The 26436-nt window shown below is 43.0% G+C and overlaps 1 protein-coding gene across 1 annotated transcript; it reads right to left on the bottom strand.

The window, feature by feature from the left end:
- Positions 1-9270: 9270 nt before the first annotated feature.
- On the bottom strand, positions 9271-20556 carry LOC306961750 (tumor necrosis factor alpha-induced protein 2-like). The gene is made up of 14 exons (XM_079554626.1): positions 20424-20556; positions 20252-20335; positions 17399-17778; positions 17067-17165; positions 15676-15884; positions 15330-15438; positions 15145-15267; positions 13451-13542; positions 13264-13356; positions 13061-13181; positions 12295-12420; positions 11773-11922; positions 10209-10330; positions 9271-9756 (listed from the first exon to the last, which is right to left on the bottom strand). Exons 1-14 carry the CDS (start codon positions 20461-20463, stop codon positions 9549-9551), a joined length of 1956 nt encoding a protein of 651 aa, XP_079410752.1. The 5' UTR covers positions 20464-20556; the 3' UTR covers positions 9271-9548.
- Between the last annotated feature and the right edge of the window lie 5880 nt (positions 20557-26436).

Below are 26436 nucleotides of genomic sequence, written 5' to 3'. Positions count from 1 at the left end.
CAAGACTGTGGGCAGCTCCCACAAAGCTCCTCCTGAGGTTCTACATGTCCAGGAAAGACTTTCCTCACCTCTCCATCTCTTGCTAAGCTTAATCCTCATTGCAGGGTAAAAATGTTCCAAGAGGAGGGGGGGGATGGGAGGGGTTTATGTGTAGATCACTTGATAATCAGGGTGTGAAACTACTGGATATTTGGTTTCAGCTGTTTTGAAGCAATTTTGCATTTCTAGTCCAGTGGTTCCCAACCTGGTGGGGCGACCTCCCCATGGATACATTTGTGGGCTACGATTTTTGGACTGTGGGACATGGCCTGATAACAGCATGCATAGGGGGATGGAAAAAAGGTTGGGAACCATTGTTCTTGTCAACAAAGTGAAAGTAAAGATGGGTTTGAGATTATAACCAAATGCCTGCAAAAACATAATACCCCCTTTTAAAAGCTCATAATTGGCTTCCTGGCAACATGGGAGAAAACCCCATTATGGCAAAAACATACACATTTCACATAAAGAGGCTGTGCTTACCCGCCTCCCGCTCTGCCAATGTGCCCAAGGACGATGGATGTTTGCTTCACTGGAACGGGCAGTCCTTTAACCGACAAACGTCTGCAGAGACATCTTTGTGCCTGCACCAAGCCCAGATCAGAATGAACCTGGACACGAGCGAGAACTGGCTCTCGACACTTGAAAAAAACATTGCAAACTGACAAGCATATGATTGCTGCATTTCTGTCTTCTTCTTGGCAATAACTTTTATACTGCATAACTTCATGTAAATGAGTCCAAAGCTGCAGGAAGGCGACATGTAAATCAACAAAAGCATTAACTGCCTGTGCTACGTTATCTCATCAAACTACTTCCTCATATGGCGTTTGTTAGTTCCGTGTTTTGTCTCTTGTATGTGTAGGCGACGTCTGTCAAACTTATCCACCACTCACTTGTGTCTTCCACTGTAAAACAAGATCTAATAAAACTATTTCTAGACGTTAATTCACACACAGCAGTCCGTGTGTACTGTTTTTAGGAAATGAATTGTGTCAAAATGAAGGCCCCTGATGTCATTAAAAACAAAGCTCCACAAGTATCAAAAATCAAGTCCAATATGCAATCAATTTGATAGATTTCCCATCGGCTTTACAAAGTTTGGCACAAAAAACAAAAAGTTGCTTGTTGAGCCTGATTCGATTTAAAATGTGCACATTTCACTCGTTCTTCTTTTCGGAGAAAGGCAGCAAATCTTTAGAAATACAAACAGCAGCCTATAGATACAGACGGCATCTTTCAAATATGGTCATATATATGGTCATGTTCGAAGCAGCCAGAGGGGGAAAGCAAAGAGGGAATAAAGCTATTCTGAAACTACTCTAACAATTTTGTAACACTTTTTCTTTTCACATGGGCTGCTGCACACACAGTCTGAGCCTGACATATCTCCACAGTCAGAGTCAGCACCAAGTTATGTGGTGCTCACGCGGACACTTGTCTCCACTGGATTGGACTGCACAAACTTGAACTAAAGTGGAGGGGTGGTGCACTTAAACACCCTCTGAGTTAGGTCAACGGCAAATTGTATCTCCCTCGCCTCAATGAATGAAAAGCTTGGTGCGAAAGTTCCAGTCATTATTTGATAGATTTACATGACAATTATGCTTGTGTTACTTCATTTACATCTGGAACAGCAGCCCAGGCTCCTGCTGCAGTTAAAGCCTTTAGGCCTGGAATAGCACAACGGTGAGTCTGTTATTAGTTCATTATTTTATTCCATTTTCCACCAACGTCCCGACTCTCCCGATTACAATGGACAATTCTAACCAGGAAGCTGCGCTAGCTTCATGCTACATATGCTAGCCTTAGCAAGGAGTGCAGTTTTTTTTTTAACTTCTGAACAATTTGCTGTAAGAAAAAACATCCATGTGGACCTGATTTTGGCTTGACTTTATGTGTGTATGATGAATATGTTTGTAATTTGCCAGAAATGGCTAAAAATAGTCCCATGAGAGGACAATGCCGCAATACCGTCTGTATAGAGTAGTTGGTGCAGCTAGGAATTCTACTGTGGTAACAATTTGGTGGTAACCTTTCAAATGCAGAATTTTGGACTTGGTTTAAGGTTTATCTGTCTCTAACGGCTGGACCTACCCACATACTGTTGCAAAGTTCAACGTCCTCTCTTTCTGCACATATGAACTTAAAGGGATATTTCAGGATTTCATAGGGCCTCATTTCCTAGTGTTGCTAATTCCTGGAGATTTTTTTTTTGTAATTCATGCAGTTCTTATGTTTGAAGAGTTTCGTGGCGCTAGGCTAATGCACATTTCTATGTTATCAGCTAGCCTCCATTAAAAACAGTCTGACCCGCTCCACAGAGCACCTGAGGCAAATCACTTATAACACCAGACTAGAATCATTTTAACCATTTTGCATTTAAAATACCTTATATTTGAGCAGCATCAGCTTCGTGGTTGTATAAGCTACGCAGCAGCGGAGTGATCTGCTAGAAAGTAGTCCCTCAAAATGCGATCATTCATGTGATGCAAGGTCAGTTATATTCTAAAAATGATTCTATCGATGCAATTATATGGTTAGTCTGGCGTTATAAGTGATTTGCCTCAGGTGCTCTGTGGAGTGCGTAAGTCTGTTTTTAATACAGGCTAGCTGATGCCGTAGAAATTCGCAGGCCTTGCATTAGCCTAGCACCACGAAACTCTTCAAATGGAAGAACTGCATGAATTACGAACAAAAATATCTCCAGAAATCACCAACAATCTGGATAACTAGGAAAGGAGGCCCTATGTCAAAAATCCTGAAATATCCCTTTAAGTCAAACGCCTCATAAAGGAGTCCATAAGACAATATTCAAAATGATGTGCCTGATATTGGTCGGATGAAAGGACTTTCAGCCGTAACACGAATGCAGGTTTTCAATCTATCTATCTGGAGATTTCAACCATAGTTATATATATATATTCTCATTAACTACTATGCATTTAGTTTTAATCCAGTTTTAATCATCAAAAATGCTTCTTTTGGAAATATCGAGAATTTTGCATGACCTTGCAATTTGTAAGTCAGATTTGCAACAAAATTAACACATTTGACTTTAACGCTCCAAAAAGTGCTAAATAAAAGCAGTGCAACATTATTATTTGTGCGTTCAGACACATATTTAGCGGATTGCAGGGGGACGGAGCAGAGAGTAGACAAATCAGTGTTTTTGGGGCACTCGCGCTCGTGAAGCCTCGCTGAGTGTTTGAATGCTTCGCTGGAGTGGACGTTGCATAACCAGGCACTCAGACTCCCACAATGCCGAGCGCGTGGGAGGACGAGGAGCAGCCACTGACCTCCTTATCGTTTTCTTTTTTTCCACATCAGCAAATCAATATCATCATCATCATCATCATCATCAGCCCTGGCTTTTAAAGTACAGCCGAGAAATGCGTGTGACCTTTTCTGTTCGTTTAGACGTGATCCCCGAGATCATTATGATACTACAACGACTACGGTTTGTACTTCGACTGTACTTTAAGTATGGAGGCGAAGTGTTTGTGCCAGACCCCGAGATCTTTCGAATTCTTAAGTAAACGATGAAAAAGCCAAACATCCCGCCTTGACGAGCATATTTTCATTCAGTTTTAGTTTTTTTTTATAGCCAAACTAGGGGGCGCTGTGACTTGTGGACATCAAGTTTAACATTCTGATCTCTTGTGATGTGTTTTAATGGCCAACTGTACAATTGACAAACAAACTGCATTCATGTTGTGTGTGTGTGTCTTCTTGTAATTGCGACATTGTGAGGACCAGTTTGAGTTTAACCAACAGAGTGAGGACATTTTTGGAAACTGAGGACATTTTGGGTGATCCTCACTTATTTTAAGGACTGTTTGAGGGTCAAGATGTGGTTTTAGGGCTTTGGGGATAGAGATGGGTTTAGACTAGAATTAGGGTTAGGATTAAGATTAGGGTAAGGGGCTTAGGGTTTAGGGTTAGGGTCTGGGTAATGCATTATGTCTATGAGTGTCCTTACTAAGACAGAATTACAAACATGTGTGTGTGCTGTCATACACGATGTTGTTGTCACTTAGAGGAGCTGCAGGATCTTGTAATGTTGAGCCTTCTCCTTACCTTAGATCCTTTAAAATGATTTTTTGCTGTTTGGTCGAGACGTTCAGCCGAGGCCTTTCCTTTACATCGTTTTTGCCTCCTCGATATCTCCACATCTGAGAGTGTTGCTTGCATCGGTTTGTCATTCTCGGACGTAGGACCTTTCCCACCGACAAAATGCAGAGAACAAATGTACATGTGACCCTTTGTCTGCTCCACACGTTGAAAGTCTTACCACTGCTTTGCCTTTGTTTGTTTGGCCCATTCTCTTTCCAATCTAGAGTCCAATTCGAACGAGCCAGTTTCTTCTTCTTCTTTCAGCTTAATGGCGGTCTGCTAGCCAAACTAAGGAAAATGTCGCCACCTACGGTACTGTGCTTAGTTCCTTGGTGTTTGAACAGGTTTTTTAAAGCAGAAAACCTACAAAGACTGACGATGTAAGACTTAACACCCATGCAAAATGAGTGCCTGTTTGACTGGCTTTACACAAATGAGGAGATGGTTTATCGGAAATACACTATACATACAATGAAGTTAATATAATATAAGGTTTCTAGCAATTCTGTGAAAGTGACCTTTAAAAGTGAACCTCTATGTTGTGAAACACGCCTATAAACTCGTCCCTGTGAAGGATTGGGATGCGACAAATACTGTATGTTAGGAAAAGTTAGGAATGAGTTTTGACCACAACTAAAACCGCATTTACTGTATGCTCTCCATTCGAAACGCATATGGGTGGAGCTTTTCTGTCTGTGATTCTGTGCATCAGTCTGCCCAGATTCATCACAACGGAGCTGAGGACACTACTGCACACAGCTCACAGTGAAGCAGAACTTCTAAAAAGTGATTTAAACAATTTGCAAACAAGTGTGGTGTAAAAAACATCGCCTTATTGTTTTGGTTCCAGCTCTTCATCTCCTGTTTGGGTACATTTTTACAGCACCCTCTGGTGGTAAGTTTCGAGAATGCATGCTGAACATTATAAACGTGTGGAAGCATAAAGCAGCGACAGTAGCTTGGAACACACGGATCTATTTATGTAAGAAATGGAAGCATAAATGAGCCTTAACATTTTAATTTAGTGGCTTCCTCTTTCATTGTTAATAAAAATAATAATAATTTTAAAAAAAACCTGTATGTGTGTCTATGTTTTTATAATCATAATAACTTTATCATCAGCGTTTGTATGATATGACTATATATCGATTTTTCAATACATCGCAATTTTCTGCGGCACAAAACGATGCCAATCATATTCCGATATCGATACTTTTGATGACGTCATGCATATTAATGAACGCTGTCGTGTATATCATTTGAGCAGCAGTGCTCCACTGGGGCCAATAATAACACAGTAGCCTCTACAACGTAGCATTTTTGCCACAGTTTTCACACCAGCCTCGAGCTGACCCAAAGTACTTAAAACTAAAAATATCCAGAGTTTTGAAAGATTCATTTATGAAGCCACGGCGGCGTCCGCTGAAATACTTTGAACATTACCACAATTTGGATAAAATATTTAGATGCCGCCAAAGATAGACTCATCTCTGCTTCCTTTATTCCACAACTCACAAATGAGCCATAACAAAACAACCACCATCCATTGGAGCGAGAAACGATGGTTCTCATGCACAGTAAGTGGATTCTCCAGCAGGTGATTCTGACCTGTAGCCTCAGCCTCCCCAGGCGCTGTAGGTGCAGCCTGCTCCAGCAGCATCGAAGGATGAGTCAAATGTATAGAACACATTTCGTTGCACAATTGTATAATGACAAACAAAGCACTGTAAAAGGAAGTAAAATGTTTATGTTTATGATCATTCATCCATTTTCTTCTGGACTGGGTCACTGGGCATCTCTGCTCCGAGCTGACTTCCCTATCCATGCACATTTCCTCCAGCTGTTCTGGAGAATCCCAGGCCAGCTTAGAGACATAGTGCCTCCAGCGTGTCCTGGGTCTTCCACGAGTCCTCCTCCAGCTGGGACACGCCCAGAACTCCTCCCAAGGGGGGCGATCAGGAGTAATCCGAAACAGATGCCCGAGCCACCTCCGCTCCTCCTGTCCACATGAAGTAGCAGCTCTACTCTGAGCTCCTCCCAGGTGAGCTACTCACCCTCAGCCACCCTGGAGAGGAAACTCCTTTTGACCGCTTATGATCTTGTCCTTTCGATCATGACCCAGATCTCATGGCCATAGGAGAGGATATGAACGTAGACCGACCGGTAAATCCAGAGCTTGTGATCATATTAATTTGAAAGAAACAAAACATCAGCCCCGCACACTGTGACAATCTGCATTAAAATAGAAAAAGGAGAAGTCTAGACTCTAGTGGGATGTTCTGTTTGTCAGATAGGTACTCAAACAAAAAGCAACCAGCAACAACCAGCTCTGACTATGTGACATAATGCTATGTCCCATAATCATCATGTAGGTAAATGAAAAATGAATACATAAATATATAATACATATACATAATACGCATCAACGCTTTGAGAGGCTTTTCTAAACACCATTCACTTTGCCGAGAGGAGGGCGCCCTCTGCTGGACGAGGCCTGCAGGTCCCACTGTGCTCAGAGTCACACTGTTGGTGGAGTTTCTAACTTTACAGTGTATAGTTGAGCATTGAGCATTTATTCTACACAATGAAAATAAGATGTGGATGATTTCTGAATATGTCCTATATTCAATTCAATTGTTCAATTGCTGATTTATGTGCTTTTCTCTCAGAATTATTATTATTTTTAAGTCATTGTCCATTATCTTGATTATTATTATTATCGGTTTATATTATTGGGGAAAAACAACCTATTGTGACCGATTATGTATATCTATAGCTTTTTTCCCCACCAAATATTATACAGTCATTAGCAGTATTTGGACATCGTTTCTTTAGATAGAGAAAAGGAAACAAAGTACATCCAACAATGGAGTAAACAGACGTGTTTATTGTTTAGATTTCACAGTAAAACAAAGCAATATCCAGCTTATCTCACGTCTCGTACAGCATGTACCCATAAAGGTTATTGTTGATAATAAATAAATACGTTACAATCATATTACTGTGAGTTTAATACTGTGAGGTTAATACTGTGAGGTTAATACTGTGATAACACTGTTCCACGAGACTTCCAAAATTACAATAGCAGTATTAAATAGGTTGTTCCGCCAGCATTTGACATAGTGAATGAAAATTAATATTAGCAGCTTTGCGTTGTAAACTTTTAAGAGCCCATTATAAGCTAAACGGACATTCCTGAAGGTTTGGTTTCATTCATTCATGTTTGACAATATACATGCTCAAAATGCTACAACCTAGTGCTCCTACTCCATAGGCTACACCGTCGTCTCATAATTTTCTGCACTCAAATTGTTTTTTATTTCAACAGCATAGGCCAATCCACATTAAAACAAAATGACCTTTCTCTGTTTTCGAAATGTAAAGACAGGGGTCTCCAACAATTTTTTTTTTTTTAACGTGTGAGATAAAATTGGAAAGAAAATTTGGTGAGACTTTCTACATTTCTACACACGTTTAATGACTCACACTCAATGGTTGCTCTACTTCGTGACCACGACGCCATTGCTGTAATACTTCCATATAGGGGCGGCAGAACAAGCTAGTTTTCCATTAGAAAGCATTGCACTTTACACACGTTTTAAACAACAGTAAAGCCTGGTTTCTATTTTCTTAAAACTTTCTACAGCTAGATATTCCTCCTGGGTTAGTAACAATTAAAGAAACCAGGCGGGTTTTCATAAGGAACTTTTTAGAATTCTCGTATACTAATAAGGACCTGACTTTGATTGACAGGCCTCTAGTATCAGAGCTAACGGTGCGGGCACGGTTACGACCGAACTACAGGTCCCGCGTGGGCTGAGTCTATAGTGAAGATCCCGCCCTTATGCCCTTTTTAGGAACATTCTAGATCATTGCTGGGTAGGAGGAGTCTGTAAATCCGCTATGGAGTCCCTTTCGAATGTGGTCATTATGCCAAACGGAGCAAGCAGACGCTGTCTATTATTTTTACAGTCTATGCTCACACTTTAGATGCATTTACTTTTGGTTCTGAACATCCCGAACACAATCGGCAAACATTTGGATCAATATAGTACAATATAAGGACAAGATGATATTCTTTAAAATATCATCTTCACAAACAGGGCCGCTGGAAGCCATTTGGTGTCCTAAGAAGAAGTGTTTGATGGTGCCCCCTCCAAAAAAACAGTATGGGAAGGAGCGGTAGCTCATTAAAATCAACATCCTCTCGAAACTACATCAAAATATATTGGAGAATTCAAATAATTGAGTTTAGATGTAACAGTTGGTGGCCCCCAGAACCTGAGTTCCTCAGCTCCGCCCCTGCAGCCGCAGTGCACTTCAGCTCAGACGTTTCTTCCCCCTCTTTCCTTTCTCACTTGCAAGAACAGGCACCAGAGAACGCTACATAAAAACAAAAATAATAAAGGCTGACACTTGTATTGCACTTTAAAAGCTTGTGTTACCAAGTCATTATTCATTCACTCCATACTTGTGGTGGTAAGCTACTATTGTAGCCACAGCTGCCCTGGGATAGGCTGACAGAAGCAAGGCAACCAGTTTGAGCCATTGGCCCCACCGGCCACCACCAACCACTCACTCACTATATTCAGTCTGTCCTATTGTACATGTTTTTAGTGGTAGGGGAAAACCGAGCACCCGGAGGAAACCGGGGAGAACACGCAAACTCCACACAGAAAGACCTCGTCCAGGAGGGAACCTGGGGACCTGGGACCTTCTCGCTGTGAAGCATGCGCCCTAATCGCTGTACTGCTAAAGCTTTGTCAGGATCTGAAGTTAAGTTTGCTGACAAAATAACACGAGTTCGAACAGGCCGTGCATGAAGTCTCCTCACGCGGCTCAGTCACAGTGGCTCAGGACTAACGCTAACATCTGGTCCACGCAATTACGTTGTGCAATTTTACGATGACAAATAAAGCACGTACTTACTTACTATTATCAGTCACATTGGCTCACATTTCTATAAATCCAGCCGTTTTTTTGTCCACTGCGTTAATAAATCAGCGGCGAAAACACATTACAGCGCCTTCAGTCATGTGGCCTCAGTGAGGTGCCCCTCGGAGACCTTGATGCCCGACACACGACCCGCTATGAGCGTGTACAAAGCGGCGGCACCGTTTGCAAACTCTCCTGGGTGGACTCCTTCGAAGTCACATAGTTGCACGAGTGTCTTCGAAAAATAAGAAGAGTGAAAGTAGTTGGAGACCCCTGCTCTACAGTTATCAAGGCCTGTCAAAGCCCAAAGCTGAAACTTTCAAACCCCACAGAACCTAAACCGCTGTGGTTAAAAACACGACACTCACACGGGACACTGTATTGTTCGAGACACAAACAGGTTGAGGTGTGAATGTATTTTAGTCAAAATAAGCTGAATGTAGGAGCTGTAATGACCTTCACCGGCAGCAGATGTTGAGGTGGAGCTGGACCCACAGATAAACCCTCTGAATGATGGAGGCGTCTTTGAGGAGGGAGAAGAACGGAGGGCTGTGATTGGCTGAGGGTTCCTGGGGGCGGTTCTCAAAAACGCTGCGTCTGATCGAACGAATGGAGCTGAAGGGTAAGCCTGCTTTCAACACCAGCAGACGAGTGACGTGAGACAATCTGAGGGGAAGGAGAGAGTCTAAGTAAAGTAAAAGTACAGATACTACTGGTCAAACATTACTCCTGTAAAAGTAAAAGTTGCCCTGTTAAATCGCTACTTAAGTGAAAGTGCTGAAGTATCTGCTGTAGAAAATACTTAAAGTGATGGTCTGTAAGATTGAAATGTGACAGTGACTCCTGAAAGCCTGACCTACTTTGCAAAATGAGGAGAGCGGATACAACATTTGAAAAACAATGTGCCCTCCCCCTACTCTCCTGATTGGACCTGACAGGCCGGGTCACAGGAAAGCTCCTCTCATTGGTCAAATTGATTATCTTTCAAATGTAGTGGAGTAAAAGTAATACGTTCTCAACAAAAATACTACATAAGTAAAGTACTGATCCTGATTTCACTTTGTTACTGACCACCTCTGCCAGTGACACAGGGGCAGTCTGCACAGTGTTGTCCAAACCTGAGGTCGGGGCAGGACCGGACCAGGAAGACCAGCTCCAGTTGGATCGAGTCTGGATCCTTCAGTCCCAGGACCTCGGCCACGTGAAGGAGGATTTGAGTGACCCACGCGGAGCCACTGCCCTGTGACAGACACCAGAGTGTTACTGCTGAATCAGCTCTTAAATAAACACACAATAAACATACAGTATAAGGCCTACACAAAACACAGTCATTTAAAGCATTTGCTCACATTTCATTAACAAACTAACAACTATTTCATAAATCTATGTAAAATATTCTTTGCAGCACGGTAGCACAGCGGTTACTGCTCGTGCTTCACAGCTAGAAGGTCCGGGTTTGATTCCCACCAAGGACGGGGCCTTTCTGTGTGGAGTTTGCATGTTCTCCCCGTGTCTGCGTAGGTTTCCTCCGGGTACTCCAGTTTCCCCTACCACTAAAAACATGTACAATAGGCCAGGATGAATGAGAGTGTGTTTGAGAGTGCGCATGGGGGACGACGGATGAAAATTAGCCTAAGGCTACAATCCGGTGTGGCTTGTTCATTAACTTGCACTGTCCCGACCAAATAAACCAATAAACAATAAAGAAAAAGTTCTTACCATTTGGGCTCTGGGCCCAATCTTGTGTTTCTAAACGCAGACCATGGGCCTTTCCGAAACCATTCCCCTCCTCCCTTCCACTCAGGCCTCAGTGAGGGCGCCTTCTGAGGTTCACTCAACAGAAAAATTCGACCTGTGACTTTCAGACGCTCTCTCTCGCCCCCACCGTCCTCACAGCCCATAATGTGGCAAAAATCACAAGTTCAACTGATCATACTTTTAAATAAATAAAAGGTTCTCTTATGAGTTTACAAAGTGATTCAGATTCAAATATGTCGTATTTACATTATATAATTTAACTTTTCCTCTCCCAATAAAATCATTATGTTTCACTATCGCTTTCTTTCTCATTAATAAATGTCGATATGACGATAGAGTTGTTCAAATGAACACTTAAGTGCTCCTAAGTAAACGCGGAACTGAAGTTGTTTGGTATGTTGCTCGTGGGACTGCTCTCAGTGTAACACACACCTGTTAAGTGTGGTGTCGATGCAGACTCGCTGAGAAGGAGCTTTTCTCCCGCTCCCCCTCACTGAGGGGTCCATTTCGGACAGAACTCCACTCCGCGGGCACACGCAAATTGAGTGTTAGGGGGTAGGGTGAGGGATGAGGGAGTGAGATCTTCCAGCTCCAACTCACAACACATTTAGTAGGCTGTACGTGGGCTGGATAAACACCCAGGGCCAATTACACTGTTATGTAGAGCAATATTGTTCCTCCAAGATATCTTTAAAAATGTCCAAATGTTTCCCTGATCTTTATTCGGAAGTGATTGGACAACTTTTGGACGAGACAGTCATGTGACCTTAGTCCATGATGTTGAACTTTGCAACAGTTTTTGTTTCATGTTGATAAATCCAGCCATGTCAAAGATATTAGCCATAAACCATGTCCAAAATTCAGTGTTTTGACCACAATACTGACACAACAAGACTTGCAGACTGTGGCTCATTTAAATCTCACCCGTTGAGTGAAGAAGGCGTCTATTTTGTTGGCATCGTCCTTCATCCTGCCGGCTCCTCGCGCCTGCTCAGTTTGGTTCCGCCTCTTGGTCTTCAGGAGGTTTTTAAAGTAACGCAGTGCCACGTCCCGATGAAGCCGACCCAGGACCCACTGCAGCAGAAGAGCCACACGTAGAGGGATCATGGTGCTGTCATACAGTCACAGCGGGTCAGAGGCAGTGACAGAAACATTGGTGTGGGTTTTAACTCATGTTCTGTGTAACACTGCATCAATGCTACTCACCAGCCCTTTGTTTAGAGCAAAGGACTGTGGTGTTTGTCTTTCCTTCTGCTTTTCAACATAACAATGGAAATTAGACACAGGACGTTGCACCCTCAGTATCCACTCACCAGGGAGTAAAGCAGGGAGCATATAAGAAGGCCAAAAAATGAAGAACAGTTCATGCTTGAAATTGCTGTGCCCCTGCAGATTAACCTCCCTCATAACTCACTCTCACAGCGTCGTCATTCTAACGCCGCTGACCTGGGAGCAGCTGGGCTTGAGGTCGCTGAGAGGCTCCACTTCCTGATCCAGAGAGTCCAGCAGAGAATCTACGACCGGGAGAGACCCATCCAACCACGGCTCCGTCCAGAGTCCACATACTTGCTCCTGGGCCACAGAGACAGAGAAACGGCTGATTATGGTCTACTGTTCAGTTATATTACACACGATTGTTCATTGTTTTCTAAAAAATAATGAGCAGCCACCAGGTCTAAGCACGGTTCTGCGTGTAGCACTGAGCAAACAGGAGAAACGGTGTTGTATCTACCTGGATGGATCAATCTTTGTTGGAATTTAACCAGTTTGGCAAGGTTTTCCTATATATTTTTACTGACAATGGCAACAAAACCTATTCTGAATCTGATTTCCCATTTTCAAAACAGTGCCTTCTGAATGGATGAGAGCATTTGTCTTCATTATTCTTCAAGAAAAGTAAGGAGTACTTTGACTTGAAAAATGTTGTTCTACCCAGAGAATGAGATCAGCTGACATCCTCAATGACCAGGTTGTTCCATTAGTAGATTTCTTCTTCCCTGACGGCACGGACAGTATTCCCAGATGACAATGCCAGGATTCATCTGGCTCACATTGAAAGAGTGGTTCAGGGAGCATGAGACAGCTCGTCCACCACAGAGTCTAGATCTTAACCACACTGAGAATCTGTTTTCCTGTTTAGTTCGGGCAGTGTATTTACCATATTATGCTTGTTTTACGCTACAGTTTTTGGTGAAGCTCTTTGTAAACTGACCTTGAGTTTGCTGCAAATTCCACTGGTGAGACTGCAGTACCCACAATCCCTCAGTGCATCGAGTGACATCAAACAGCTCTCTCTCTCCTGCTCGGCCATGTCCTGTCTCAGCACAAACTCCCTGAAAAACAGTTGACCAAAAGTAATTGAAGTGACTGATTTAACCGTCTCTGCTTGTAACGGCTGTATGACATGGACGTTACCTGAGCTGCTCCTCACACACGAGCTGAGCCTTCAACACAGACGGGACGTTACTGTGCTGCCCTCTGACAAACTCCTGAACGGCCTCCACATATCTGTAGAAAGACGTCCATATATAAATACTATGATGTGAAACAGCAGCAGGCCCACCAGCCCCCTCAGCCTCTCCTCCTCTACAGTATTTTTTACCTGCAGAGGAAGGAGTCCATGTGAGCGCAGACGGTCCGGCTGCCCTGCTCTGTCCCTGTGCAGCTCACCCTCAGCTTGGACGACTCCAGTACCTGCAGCACAGAGCCAGCCAGGGTACGTGACCTCACTCTCATACAGAATATAGATTTGTAAAAGGATGTCAATTCTCAGGCATTTGGGTAAATTCAGTCCTGTAAAACTGAAATATAACTAACCTTTTCAAAGTTTTTTATATAAGGAGCATGACTGAGTGAACAACAAGGGACTGAGCACACATCCCTGAGGGCTCCTCTGGTTTCCCTTACTAGACCCGGCCGATGTATCGTGCTGATATTTGGGTATTTTACAATATTGGGTATCGCCTGATAGCGGCCAATAAAAGGTTGATATCTCCAGAACCGAAAATTACACTGGAAAGATAGCACTACCTTTCCTGCATTAACCTTAACCTAAGTTTGTACACCTAGTTTATATATTATATGTTGTAAAATTGCGTATAATTTCGGAACCATAAAACTTTCTTCATTTTGTCTAAGGGTACATCACGATTCAATACGATACACGATACATGGCTCACAGTAACAATAACCTTACGATATGCCAATAATTGATACCTTTTTTTTAAACCCACTACATATTATTCATAGTATACAATTGTAAATCATGTACGCCTTTTTCTTTATAAATTATCCCTGACTTAGGCACTGAAAATGGGTCACTGATCTGTGAGTGACATCACTTCATTTACATTTAGTCCACAGTGCTCTTTGAAAAGGAATAAATCAATCACAAATTAATCTTATTTATGATTAAAAGTAATATGTTTGTGTGACAGTGTTTGGTCCAAGTGCTTAACCTCTTACCACCCACCTAAACCGAATGCATGCTGTCCTCCTTGGCTAGACACCTGTGTAACACCTCATTTGAAAGCTAAGACCCACAAAACTGATCTTTTTCCTCGCGTTGTGTCACCTTTTTTTATGTTTTTTTTATTTTTTTAATTTTATTGTTGAGTTTTTGTTAAATTTTGTTGAGTTTTTGTCTTCTTTTTTTTAGTCACTTGTTGGTTGACTTTTTGTCATATCTTTGTTGAATTTTTGTCACATTTTTGTTGAATTCTTGTCACATTTATGTTTAATTTTTGTCACTTTTTGTCACATTTTTGTTGCGTTTACATCCTTGTTTTCTTCTATTTTTTTGTGGCTGTTTTGGTGCTTTTTTCCCAAGAAGCTTTTTGATTAGAGTAAGCCAAACTGGAGAAAATGGGATCCGTTCAGATGGGAGTTAAGAGGTTAAAATTGTAGTGCTTCCCTCTTGTGTTCTGACTGACTCCTTGATCATTATTTGCCTCTCTTGACTGTGAGAACAGTGGAGCACTACTACTCCATTAATATGCATGATGTCGATCTTTAATATGCATCAAAAGTATCGCTATCGGAATAAAAGGTATCGGCTTTGCATCATCACGCAAAATATAATCGATATACAGTCACACCTCTAATATGTCCTCTGCATTTGACCCATCTTTCAAATTCAACAGAGTTAAACCTGTGAAGATTATCCAGATCCTGACTGGTGCGGTTTTCTGTATGGTTTCCCTGTGTCTGGAAGATTCTCCTCTGGGTACCAACCTAAACTAATCCTCCACTTCTGACCAAGACCACTACTTTGAACCCGTCAAACAGTGCACAGACCTGCAGGACGTCTGACGCCAGGGGGCTGTGGCAGTATGACGTGTCCAGGGAGTGTTTGAAGCTCTTGGGCCAAGACTCCACCTCGATCTTCAGCGCCCGCTCCAGCCACTCCTGCGTGGTGCTCTGGAGGCATCACACACAACTCTTTTTAGATCAACATTCAGTTACACATCCAGCGCTTTTACCTGTGTGTTGTTCAGATACTGCTCCGTCAGTGTTTGCAGGACGTCCGAGGGCAGTAATGGGCCCAGAGAGTCAGGGTCCACTTTCCCCTGCAGCTCCACCAGGATGCTCCTGAGACCACAGAGGACAGCCCGTATATTTCATGTTGTTGGTTAGAACAAAACCCCTCACCCCCCTAAACACTGGCTCCTCTTTGCTATGCAGCTGTTTCGATAATCCACATACATAGACATTCTTTCAAATGATAAATCGTAGATATATCAGTGCTCAGATACCTAAAAGAATGTTTCCACGCCCCATACGCCGGATATGAAACGCAGGAAACTCCCTCTCTCTCTTCAGTCTTACCTGTATCCGTGGTTGGCCCAGTGCAGCAGACGGCCAAGGGCTGTGTCGTTCAGGGGGGAGGCCGCGAGCTGCTCCAGACGGGAGGAGAAGCAGCGGTGGTACAGCGTCACGTACGTGTTTAAAATGTCCATGTCCTCAGGGTAACACGGGGCCACCGTCCGCTCGATGTACAACAAGTCGAGCCTCATCTGCTCACCCACACGGCACAGCTGCAGGAGAAGAGGACATTTTTCAATCACTTATGAAAATGTGTGGAAAATAGGTTGAGTCATCCAGTAACGCTTTGTTGACACATGCTTTGTAGTCGAGGTAGTTTGAGCTAGGGCTGGGCAATTTGTTGAAATGTCATCAAAATCGCAATCTCCATAATCGTTATGGGACTTTATAATCGCCGGTTTTACAGATTTTTCTTTGACCAGAGCGGGTCCAGTTTTGGAATTTGGACGAGACAATGCGAGGTTTGTTTAAAACTGAGGTTTGTATAAAAGGTATGTCTGTATTTATTTTGTACTAAAAAAGAATAAAATAGAATTGAAAATCAACATCTATCATGATGAGAAAAACCTAATTTAAACACTGAAATGAGGTAAAGCATGATGCCATCGACATTAAAACACTTCCTGGAGCAGGAGGCACCACCTCATGACATCACCAGGTGAAATAGAACAATTTAAAGGCTCTATACCTGACTTTGTTTTTCTTTTTGTAGGGAATCAGTCTTTTTTCTCCTTTAAGTCTGTTGTAAAAGTGATGAAAAACTGCTTGATGTGTGAAGTTAGCATTGTATTAGCATTTGCTGTGTATGGTCAACCCAAATAGTCAACATGTGTCAAAAAAGGGGTTTACCTCATTTGTCACATTCTGACTTCAAATGCAAAATGGCAAAAGGGGTAAAAAGAACGAGGTACAGTGCCTTTAAGTTTTAGAGAAAAAGAGACAAAAATGGATGACCTTTATCACCCTTTGAGCTACTTTTACGTAAAACATAACGCAGCAGAGAGCTACTTATGTTTCAATGACACTTCGGTGGAGTTTACTCTAGAGGATCACGGCCCGGCCAAGACAATATTTCACAATAATATATAAACATACAGGAATACATTGTGCACTGATGCATGATCCGGATCGGTCCTGTTTAACCTCCGCCTCTACTGCCTCTACTACTAGTCGTTTTTCTCCTGTTTAGGGGAGGAATTGTGTTTAGTGAAGTTTGTGCTAGTCTCTAAACGGACAGAAAGCGCAAAAATGACACAAATGAAAATGAAAAACGTATCTTTGCCCAATTTGTAGTGGGCATAAGGTGCAGGCTTTCTAGTGGTTCGACGGCGTATACCTGCGTATTCCGTGATACGCAGGTATACGCCGGTTACTTGCTGGTTGGAGTTGCTAACCTCTTTAGTAACATCCACAGACGCCCCGTCTGAACCCAAACACGTGTCCTCGGTTTCTCCGTCAGCTTCTGTAACTTTGACCTCATTTGCAGTACCATCCTGTGATAGAGAGAGAAGTTGTGTATAAAAAATAAAAGTACACAAGCATGATTTTTCAGGAACAATGATTTTCTCGGACATTGAATTAGCTTGGACAATTCATTGGTTGTTTGTTTCACTGCTCTGATGCTTTGATTATTTGTTCTGATGCTTGATGCTTGATATCGAGCTACAAAACAACTATAGAGCTAGCCTGACACAGAAGATTACCGGCTGGCAGTAAAGTATCACACCTGTAGGGGGCGCTGTGAGAGTCGAGCCTGGACCATGTTCTCCAGCAGCTCGTTGTGGTTTTGGAGGGCTCTCTGCGGACGCCAGACCGGGACGTGCTCGGAGTCCAGACCGCTCCAGCGTCGGTCCACGTCCTCCTGCCTCAGCACGCACTGCACGGCCGCCCGCAGAGCCGCTCCCCTGAAGTCCGGGCCGAAGCTGTTCTGGACCTCCAGACGGACGTTGGTCAAGAGCTGCTCCAGGTCTCGGCTCAGTTGGGTCTGGTCCTCCTCAGAGAGACGTTCTGAGCCCGTCATCATCTGCTCCTCACGCTGCACCAGCTCCTTGCACAGCGTCTCCAGAGGCTGCTCCTGCTCCATCACCACCTGGCACTCCAGCTCCTCTGAAACATGTTGGTGTAAGATCTCAGTCGTGCAGGAGTTTTCCATACGTGACAGTGGGAGTGTTTTAGCAGGGTTGTTCTCCACCCAATATATTTGTAATGCACAATAATGATCAGATCACTTTGTGTGAGTTGTTAATAGTAATGCAACCTCAATAGCAGGTCATATAGTGTAGAAAAGCCCAGTGATTTTTATTTTATGTTTCTATATTTGTTTTTTTAATAGATATAATTAATAATTGATCTCTTCTTCGTTTGCGAGGGAAGTTAAGACTTTATTGAGGACCATTCACTTTTCACTCACAGCAGCCACTTTTAAGAAAGTATCAGTTAATATTGAATATCTGCAGATAAAAAAAAACAGTATCGGTATCGGAAGCAAAAAAGCTGGAGCGGTGCTGTAGTAAAAAACATAGATATGCAGTATATTACTAATAGACTGTCATTCCTCACTCTTCCCCATTTCTGTTTATAAATCCATTCGAGAGAGATTCCATGACGGCAGCTCAATCTCCTCCTACAGAGCATGTTCCAAAAAATGAAAAAAAGGCGGGAAACTAAGCCCCCAAAGTTAAATCCAGCATGGTTGAAAATATGACACACGAGGAGGAGGAAACTGCATTTTTTACAACAATAGGCCAGTTGTTTTTGGCAGGTGTAAAGTCCCCATTGGTTTCCATGTTAAAGTAAACCCTCTTCAGTCTCCCCTTGCCAATGTCAGTGCCCAACCACGATGACCAAAGCTCATTGATAAACCCCCTTTGGTTCTCAGTTCTCGTTCTCGCCGAGACATATTTTCTTGTCATTTGTCTTATATCATACAGCCAAAACAATTGCAATTGCTTTGTCCTCCATTACCATGCTTTTGTTCATGGTAAAAGCTCGGGTAAATACTACAGCGAGAAAACAACTTGTCACATGTTCTTGCTGTTTTTCTAAGACATTTTGCCTCTCAACTGTTCTTGTGGCCATGATCCTTAAAGGAACAGGCCACCGTTTTTCCATACTGAGACATGTTCTTACCTGAGCCCGTGGAAGAGCGTGGTCGCTTCTAACTTCACCCCGTTTGGAGCTATAGGAATACATTGGGAGAGGCCAAATTCTAACAACATCTTTGGTCGTTTTGCGTGATTGATGGCACGCACAATGACCAGACAGGTACGCATCAACTCGTCTAAGCTCAGGCAAGAACATATCTCAGTTTGTAAAAATGGTGGCCTGTTCTTTTAAAGGGATATTTCAGGATTTTTGACATAGGGCCTCATTTCCTAGTTATCCAGAGTGTTGCTGGTACCTGGAGATATTTGTTTTGTAATTCATGCAGTTCTTATATTTGAAGAGTTTTGTGGCGCTAGGCTAATGCAAGGCTAGTGCATTTCTATGGTATCAGCTAGCCTGCATTAAAAACAGTCTGACCCGCTCCACAGAGCACCTGAGGCAAATCACGTATAACGCCAGACTAACCATATAAATGTCTGTGTCCATAGAATAATTTTTGGATTATAACTGACCTTGCATCACATGAATGATCGCATTTTGAGGGACTATTTTCTAGCAGATCACTCCGCCGCTGCGTAGCTTATACAAACACGAAGCAGATGCTGCTCAAATATAAGGTCTTTTAAATGCAAAATGGTTCAAATTATTCTATCGACACAGACATTTATATGGTTAGTCTGGTGTTATAAGTGATTATCCTCAGGTGCACTGTGGAGCGGGTCAGACTGTTTTTAATGCAGGCTAGCTGATATCGTAGAAATACGCTAGCCTTGCATCAGCCTAGCGCCACAAAACTCTTCAAATATAAGAACTGCATGAATTAGAAAAAAAAATATCTCCAGGTGTCAGCAACACTCTGGATAACTAGGAAATGAGGCCCTATGTCAAAAATCCTGAAATATCCCTTTAAGACTTGCCTTGTAGCCATGGAAACGCTTTGTAATTTAAGATTCAGTAAACAAGATCTGATCCAGCCACCCTCTGGTTGGAAGGCGAACACTTACTCCCTGTACCACTGTTGCAAAGTTGCAAAGATTATGGAGTAACGCAACAATTTTAACCCAAATCTCTAAATACTGGAGGTTTCTTTCAATTTCAAACTACTTTTACTCCATCATGTAGCAAACCAACCATTCATGTTTGAACTGGGGCTGGTCCCCTTTTGCGGGCCCCTTCTGCGGCTCAGGGACAACAGGGCACAGGGACGAACACCCTTTGGAATAAACACGTAAACAAAGAACACGTTTTATATCGATACAGGATGAACCCGACCCAGACACAGCCAGACTTTGTTCTGTTGAGAAAGGAACAGAGCAGGGCTTTTGTAGCATGGCAACAGCACACTGGAGCAGCATACAAACTCCACTGAGTGCTAGTACTATTAAAGAGCAACAACAAGGCCTGTTAATGTTTCCTAATAAACTTAATATCATCATCTGTTATAGTGCACAGGCGATGTGTATGCAATGCTGACCTGCAGTGGTTTTATTTTTAACATCTTTCTTATTCTTTTTCTTCTTCTTCTTCTTCTCCTCGGTCTTGTCTCCTTTCTTCTTCCCTAAAAAGGAGAAATGACTAAGCAGTTAGTGACAAAGGAAGCAGGGCATAGTGATGTATAAAGGGAGCAGACAAAGGACCAGACTCACCCATTTTGAACTTCACTTTGAATTCCCCCAAAATCGGCATCTCGAGCAGTAGGGGCTGAACCAGGGCTAAACAGGGACTAACGTGTGTCGAAAACAGGCCTAAACTAGGACTAAAACCAGGGATAAACCGGCAGGACTCGCGGCCTCAGCCTCCTTCCGTTTCTGCATCTTTTCCTCCCGTATTACTCTTTCAGTTTCGGTTTGAGTGCGTTGTAACTGTCTGTGTCCGCAGCATCAGTTAATGGCGCCATCTGCTGGTGACGCGAGGGGATCGACCGGTGTTCTGCCAAAACGGCTTCGAGACGTTTCTTTCATTTGCAGCTAGAGCACGCGGTCATTCGACAAATTGTAGAAAATATTCAAGTTTTAACGTTAAATAAATAAGCTGGAGCATATAATAATGAATAATGGCTGCTGAAATAAGTGGATTTTGGGAAAGAAAAGCGCACACTTGTCTTCCGACTTCAATCTCGACAAGGGTGCACATTTCGACATAACACCTGCAAAAATGTCCCACTTCATTCTTGTATTCTATTCTGTTCTATTTGGATTATTTTGCCCTTTAATTTTATTTTACACAAATGTAGACATCCCGATATGAATCGATGGAGGAATTAGGCTATTCCATGGGAGTACAAGAAAGACTGAGCCAAATTGCCATCCCGGAGTCATGCTGGGGGAAAAAAAGTTCAAAATTTGGCAAATTAATTCGGCAGATCACAAAAAGAAATAAGAATTCAATTAATTAATGTAAGATCGTATTACTCAAAGAGACGAGAGGCAAGTTGCCCATTTTATACTCAATACTGCCACCTCAGGTCATACGTGTAACTGCACCATCTATATTAAGCTCATGCATGATGGCAATTCAGACCCGAAGTAACACATTTTTGAGTGCAGGATTTTAGAGGCAGAGCTCATACTACACCTTAGAACATGCAGGAGGAGGAAAATAACATTTTTAAACTCTGTATAGTCCCTTTAAATGTTTACAGTCTGCATGGTTACAAATTAAAGGAGGCGATGTAAGTTCCCTCCATTCACTTTCCACGAGTCACCTATGGCTCCTCCACAGAAGGACGGCCTCGCGATTCTAACAGGGCCTGTTGGTCTCTCAAAAGGGGCTTCTGAACTGCTCTCTGTCTGATCCACCAACTAGGACCAGTTTGCCCCCGGTAACATAGCTCCCAGGATGATTCGGGTGCTCAGACATTAATGTGAGTTCAGTCGTACTATTTGGAAAAACTTTAAATATACTAAAACAACAAAACTGCAACTGAACATGTTTTACAGTAGACCATAATTTGGATATTTCCGATGAACTTACACAGCAAAAATTGTTGAGCGATGTAGTAACCCCAGATCAGAACAGTTGCATCCAGGTGATGAATGTTTGGTCGGGCAGTTGGGATCCATTGTTGCTTTGTAATTATAAACAGCCTTACGTACAGTTCACTTAACTTTATGAGACTGTTAATGCTTTTTAATTCTCAGCAGGAACTGTAGAAACATACATTCATAATGCAGTGCATATAGAACACAGATTACTACCGATTGCTTATTTCCATCATTTATCCAGGATTGATTACATTTCTACAACTGAACGCGACATCCAAAAAGTGTTTCAAAGGTTGTGATTGGAGAACCATAAACCTGCCTCCTTGACAAAAAGCTGTTTGTGTGTGACCCACGGATTCTTCTCCGGGACCCGCAGCCTGGAGCCCGTGTCCGTTTGGTTCCATCTCCAGGCAAAAATGGCAGCTGACTCTGTAGCACCTGAAGAAGCCCTGGTGTTTGTGAATCACTGGATTTGCAAAAACAAGGACGTTGACTCTCTGTGTCTACAAACTCACCTGTTATGACCAGACCACTGCAACGTAATAGTGGTACAACTGACAAAAAACTCCTCTGTCTCTGCTGTTTATAAAACTGTACTTACAACAACTCCCCAATGCTTTCTAAATAAGCCATGAACAAAAAAGACAACACAAATCATCATTCTTATTTACTTAGGTTTATTTATCACTGCTCAAAGTGTTCTACAGGTGGCGCTGCAGAGTCAGGGGGACACGGCTGCAGCGCCGTCTCACCTCTGCCGGAGCTCCTCTACGGGCAGGTCAGTGACATGTGACTTCCACAAGACAGGAAGGCAGTGGTGCAGATGGTAGAGCGGGTCGTCTCGTGATTGGAGAGTCGCTGGTTCAAATCTTGCAGGTGCATGTCGTCATTGTGTCCTTGGGCAAGACACTTCCCCCTCCTTGCCTCCGGTGTCTGTGTACACTGGTGTATGAATGAGAGAGTGAATGGGTGAGTGGTTCCTTGATGTAAAGGTGCTTTACAAATGTGACCATTTACCATTTCGAGCGGGTGGTCTCGTGATCAGAAGGTGGGATTCCTGGCTCCTGAGCGTTGTGTCCTTGGGCAAGTGGCCCACCTGGCCTCCAGTACCTGTGCACATCGGTGTATGAATGAGAGTGTGAACGGGTGAGCGGCTCCTTCTATATATACAGTATATACATATATATACATACATTTAAAGTTGAGACAATTTACCATTTATAAAGAGCAGCGGCCTCCTGAGAAATCACAGGTCACTCCGAGGTCGTGTGGTGTCGGGTCAGGACGTCCTCTGCTGGTGCGGCGATCACTCCCAAATGTTTCCCCTGTAAACAAACAAAACAAACACACACAACCCCACCGACAAAAACACAGTCCTATTCATCTTTAATATTCATGTATCAGTCGTAAATGGAAGGCATTAGGTGAAGATTTCACAGCAGTTTTGGCACATTTTAAATTCACTTTTTATTATAATATTTTTATGAAATGATAAAAAGCTCCTTCTCTGTCACACCTTTTAATGTTGGTTTTGTTTCTTTTGCAAACCAAAATCAAGAGAGACAAGTCAAATCTTTTTATTAAACATATTCATAGAGTTAATACAATACCAAACAAAAACATGAGAAACGGGGGAAGTAGGGAGTGTCCCACAAACTGCTGAGTTCATGGACAAACCCAAATCTCCTGGTTACAGTTGATCACAGTCAGCAAGTGTGAATGGACACACTTACCTTACAGTACAGCAGTCAGGCATTCACCCACACACATCTACACTGGGGGCAATGTGGGTCAAGTGTCTTGCCCAAGGACACAACAACAGTGTGCACTGCCAGTATTAGAGATCGAACCACCAACCTTTGAATTAGAGGTCGAACTCTACCAGCTGAGCCACTGCTGCCCCAGAACAACACACACAGCTATGGTAGAAATCACATCTAAACGTTTGACTGAAAACACAGAGAAGCAGTCGCACCAACAACCCTCTGGTTATGGGGCGTCCTGTCTAACCGGGCTCTGCCCCGAGTGGAAAACAACCCTCTGGTTATGGGACGTCCTGTCTAACCGGGCTCTGCCCCGAGTGGAAAACAACCCTCTGGTTATGGGACGTCCTGTCTAACCGGGCTCTGCCCCGAGTGGAAAACAACCCTCTGGTTATGGGACGTCCTGTCTAACCCGGCTCTGCCCCGAGTGGAAAACAACCCTCTGGTTATGGGACGATCCTGTCTAACCGGGCTCTGCCCCGAGTGGAAAAGGGCCCACACAGAGAACATGAAACTTTTTCACTCATTTTGTCTTAAAGCCACAGTTATGACTCAGAGAAGAAGAAATAGAGTCATTTTGAAACACACACAGATACTTTTACATTTAGAAAACTAGAAACACAGATACTTACCACAGTACTACTACTACTACTACTACTACTACTACAGAAATATGTTTTTTTGTCTTTTTGTTTTGAAAGAACACAAAACCACTACTACTAAGATAAGATAAGATACTACTACTACGAGTACTACAGAAATATGTTTTTTGTCTTTTTATTTGAAAGCACACAAAAGTACTACTACTACTACTACTACAACTACTACTACTACTACTACAGAAATACGTTTTTTGTCTTTTTGTTTTGAAAGCACACAAAAGTACTACTACTACTACTACTACTACAACTACTACTACTACTACTACTACAGAAATATGTTTTTTGTCTTTTTATTTGAAAGCACACAAAAGTACTACTACTACTACTACTACTACAACTACTACTACTACAGAAATACGTTTTTTGTCTTTTTGTTTTGAAAGCACACAAAAGTACTACTACTACTACTACTACTACAACTACTACTACTACTACTACAGAAATATGTTTTTTGTCTTTTTATTTGAAAGCACACAAAAGTACTACTACTACTACTACTACAACTACTACTACTACTACTACAGAAATACGTTTTTTGTCTTTTTGTTTTGAAAGCACACAAAAGTACTACTACTACTACTACTACAACTACTACTACTACTACTACAGAAATACGTTTTTTGTCTTTTTGTTTTGAAAGCACACAAAACTACTACTACTCATGAGGACCCACATATCCCCTATTTTAAAACAGCTTCATTGGCTGCCAGTATCTTTTAGGATCAAGTTTAAAGTTCTGGTTCTAGCCTTCAGAGCCATGCATGGTCAGGCTCCTTCTTATATCAGTGCTCTGGTCCAGCCTTACACCCCTGCGCGGGCTCTGAGGTCTGTGGATCAGAATCTGCTAAAGGTTCCACGTACGAGTTTTCGTACTAGAGGTGCCCGGGGCTGTTGCTCCCGGGCTCTGGAATGATCTTCCACCCTCTTTGCGCTCTATTGACTGTTGATTCTTTCAAATGCGAACTTAAGACACATTTATTTGTTCAAGCTTTTAATTAGCTACTTTTGGGCTGCTATGATTTCTGTGTTGTTGTGACCCCTTTTTATATTGTATGTAATTTCTGCTTTTAACTGTGTCGTGAAGCACTTTTTGGCCTTTGCCTGTGAAAGGTGCTATATAAATAAAGATTACTTACCTACTACTACTACTACTACTACTACTACTACTACTACTACAGAAATATGTTTTTTGTCTTTTTGTTTTGAAAGCACACAAAACTACTACTACTACTACAGAAACGTGTCTTTTGGTGTGTTGAAGCACACGCAGACACGACTAAGTTAAGGTTATTTACAGGTCAAAGGTCAGCGGCGTGGACGGTGGTAAATGTCGCCATTCTGGACTTTCCAGGTCCGGAGTTCAGAGGCTAAAATTCAGTCCGAGTCTGAATCCGGGTCCTGGAGCAGGTGGGGGTGGAGGAAGTAGCGGGTGAAGCCCCCGGACGTCCCAGCTGCAGTGGAGGGGCCGTCGGAGCCGTCTTCAGAGGAGGAGAGGCGCGGGCGCTTGGCGTCGTCTTCCTCATCTTCATCATCTTCATCCCTGCTGCGCTTGGATCCACCGAGGGGCAGGAAGTCCGGAGCAGGGCCTGAAGACAAATCCAGGATGGGACGGGAGGGTGCAGGAAGAGAGAGCTGACCGAGGTCCTGACGGTGAAGCGCTTCCTGGAACATCCTCTGCAGAGCGCTGAAGGCTGGAGTCGGGCTCTCTGCTCGCTGCTGTGGGGCAGGGATCTGGGGAAGACCCACCGGCTCCACAGCTTGAGCAGGAGGGGCCCGGAGCTCCTCTCCAGGAAGGCGCTGGTCTTCCTCTTCCTCTGCCAGACTTCCATAGCCAGAGTCCCCGTCGTCCCAGTCCTCCTCCTCCTCCTCTTCATCAGAAAGCACGACCACCTGCGACAAAACAGGAGCCCAATGCACATGAACCTCACCTACGTCGTCTGCGTCGACCGCCTCCTCTGGAGCGTCCCACAGGTCGTCCCACGGGTCGTCCCACCACGGAGCGTCCACAGGGTCTGAAACATACAAACATGAGCAACTCGCACCAACCAGTGTTCACTGTGACAACATGTTTTTAGTTCTAGTCTTTTGACGGAAAGTCAATTCAATTTTAGACACGATTCAGTCAAATAGTTCTTTTCAATTTCACTCTAGTTTTAGTCGACTAAAATTGCGGGTAAAATTTTGTCGACCAAATCTAAGACAAACTTTTTATTTATTATGATCATTTTGAATCAAGGTCCTCGGCTTCAT

This window comes from Gobius niger (genome assembly GCF_951799975.1).
Source record: "Gobius niger genome assembly, chromosome: 4".
Taxonomy (NCBI): Eukaryota; Metazoa; Chordata; class Actinopteri; order Gobiiformes; family Gobiidae; genus Gobius; species Gobius niger.
The sequence above is the reverse complement of the archived record's forward strand: the minus strand, read 5'-3'. Positions and strand labels throughout refer to the sequence as shown.

Coding starts and splice junctions, on each gene's coding strand:
- LOC306961750 (XM_079554626.1), bottom strand. CDS start 20,463: ATGCCGATTTTGGGGGAATTCAAAGTGAAGTTCAAAATGG. Junction 15,885..17,066: donor CTGTGGATGTTACTAAAGAG/GTTAGCAACTCC, acceptor CTTCTCCTGCAG/CTGTGCCGTGTGGGTGAGCA. Junction 13,543..15,144: donor TGGCGTCAGACGTCCTGCAG/GTCTGTGCACTG, acceptor TCTGTGCTGCAG/GTACTGGAGTCGTCCAAGCT.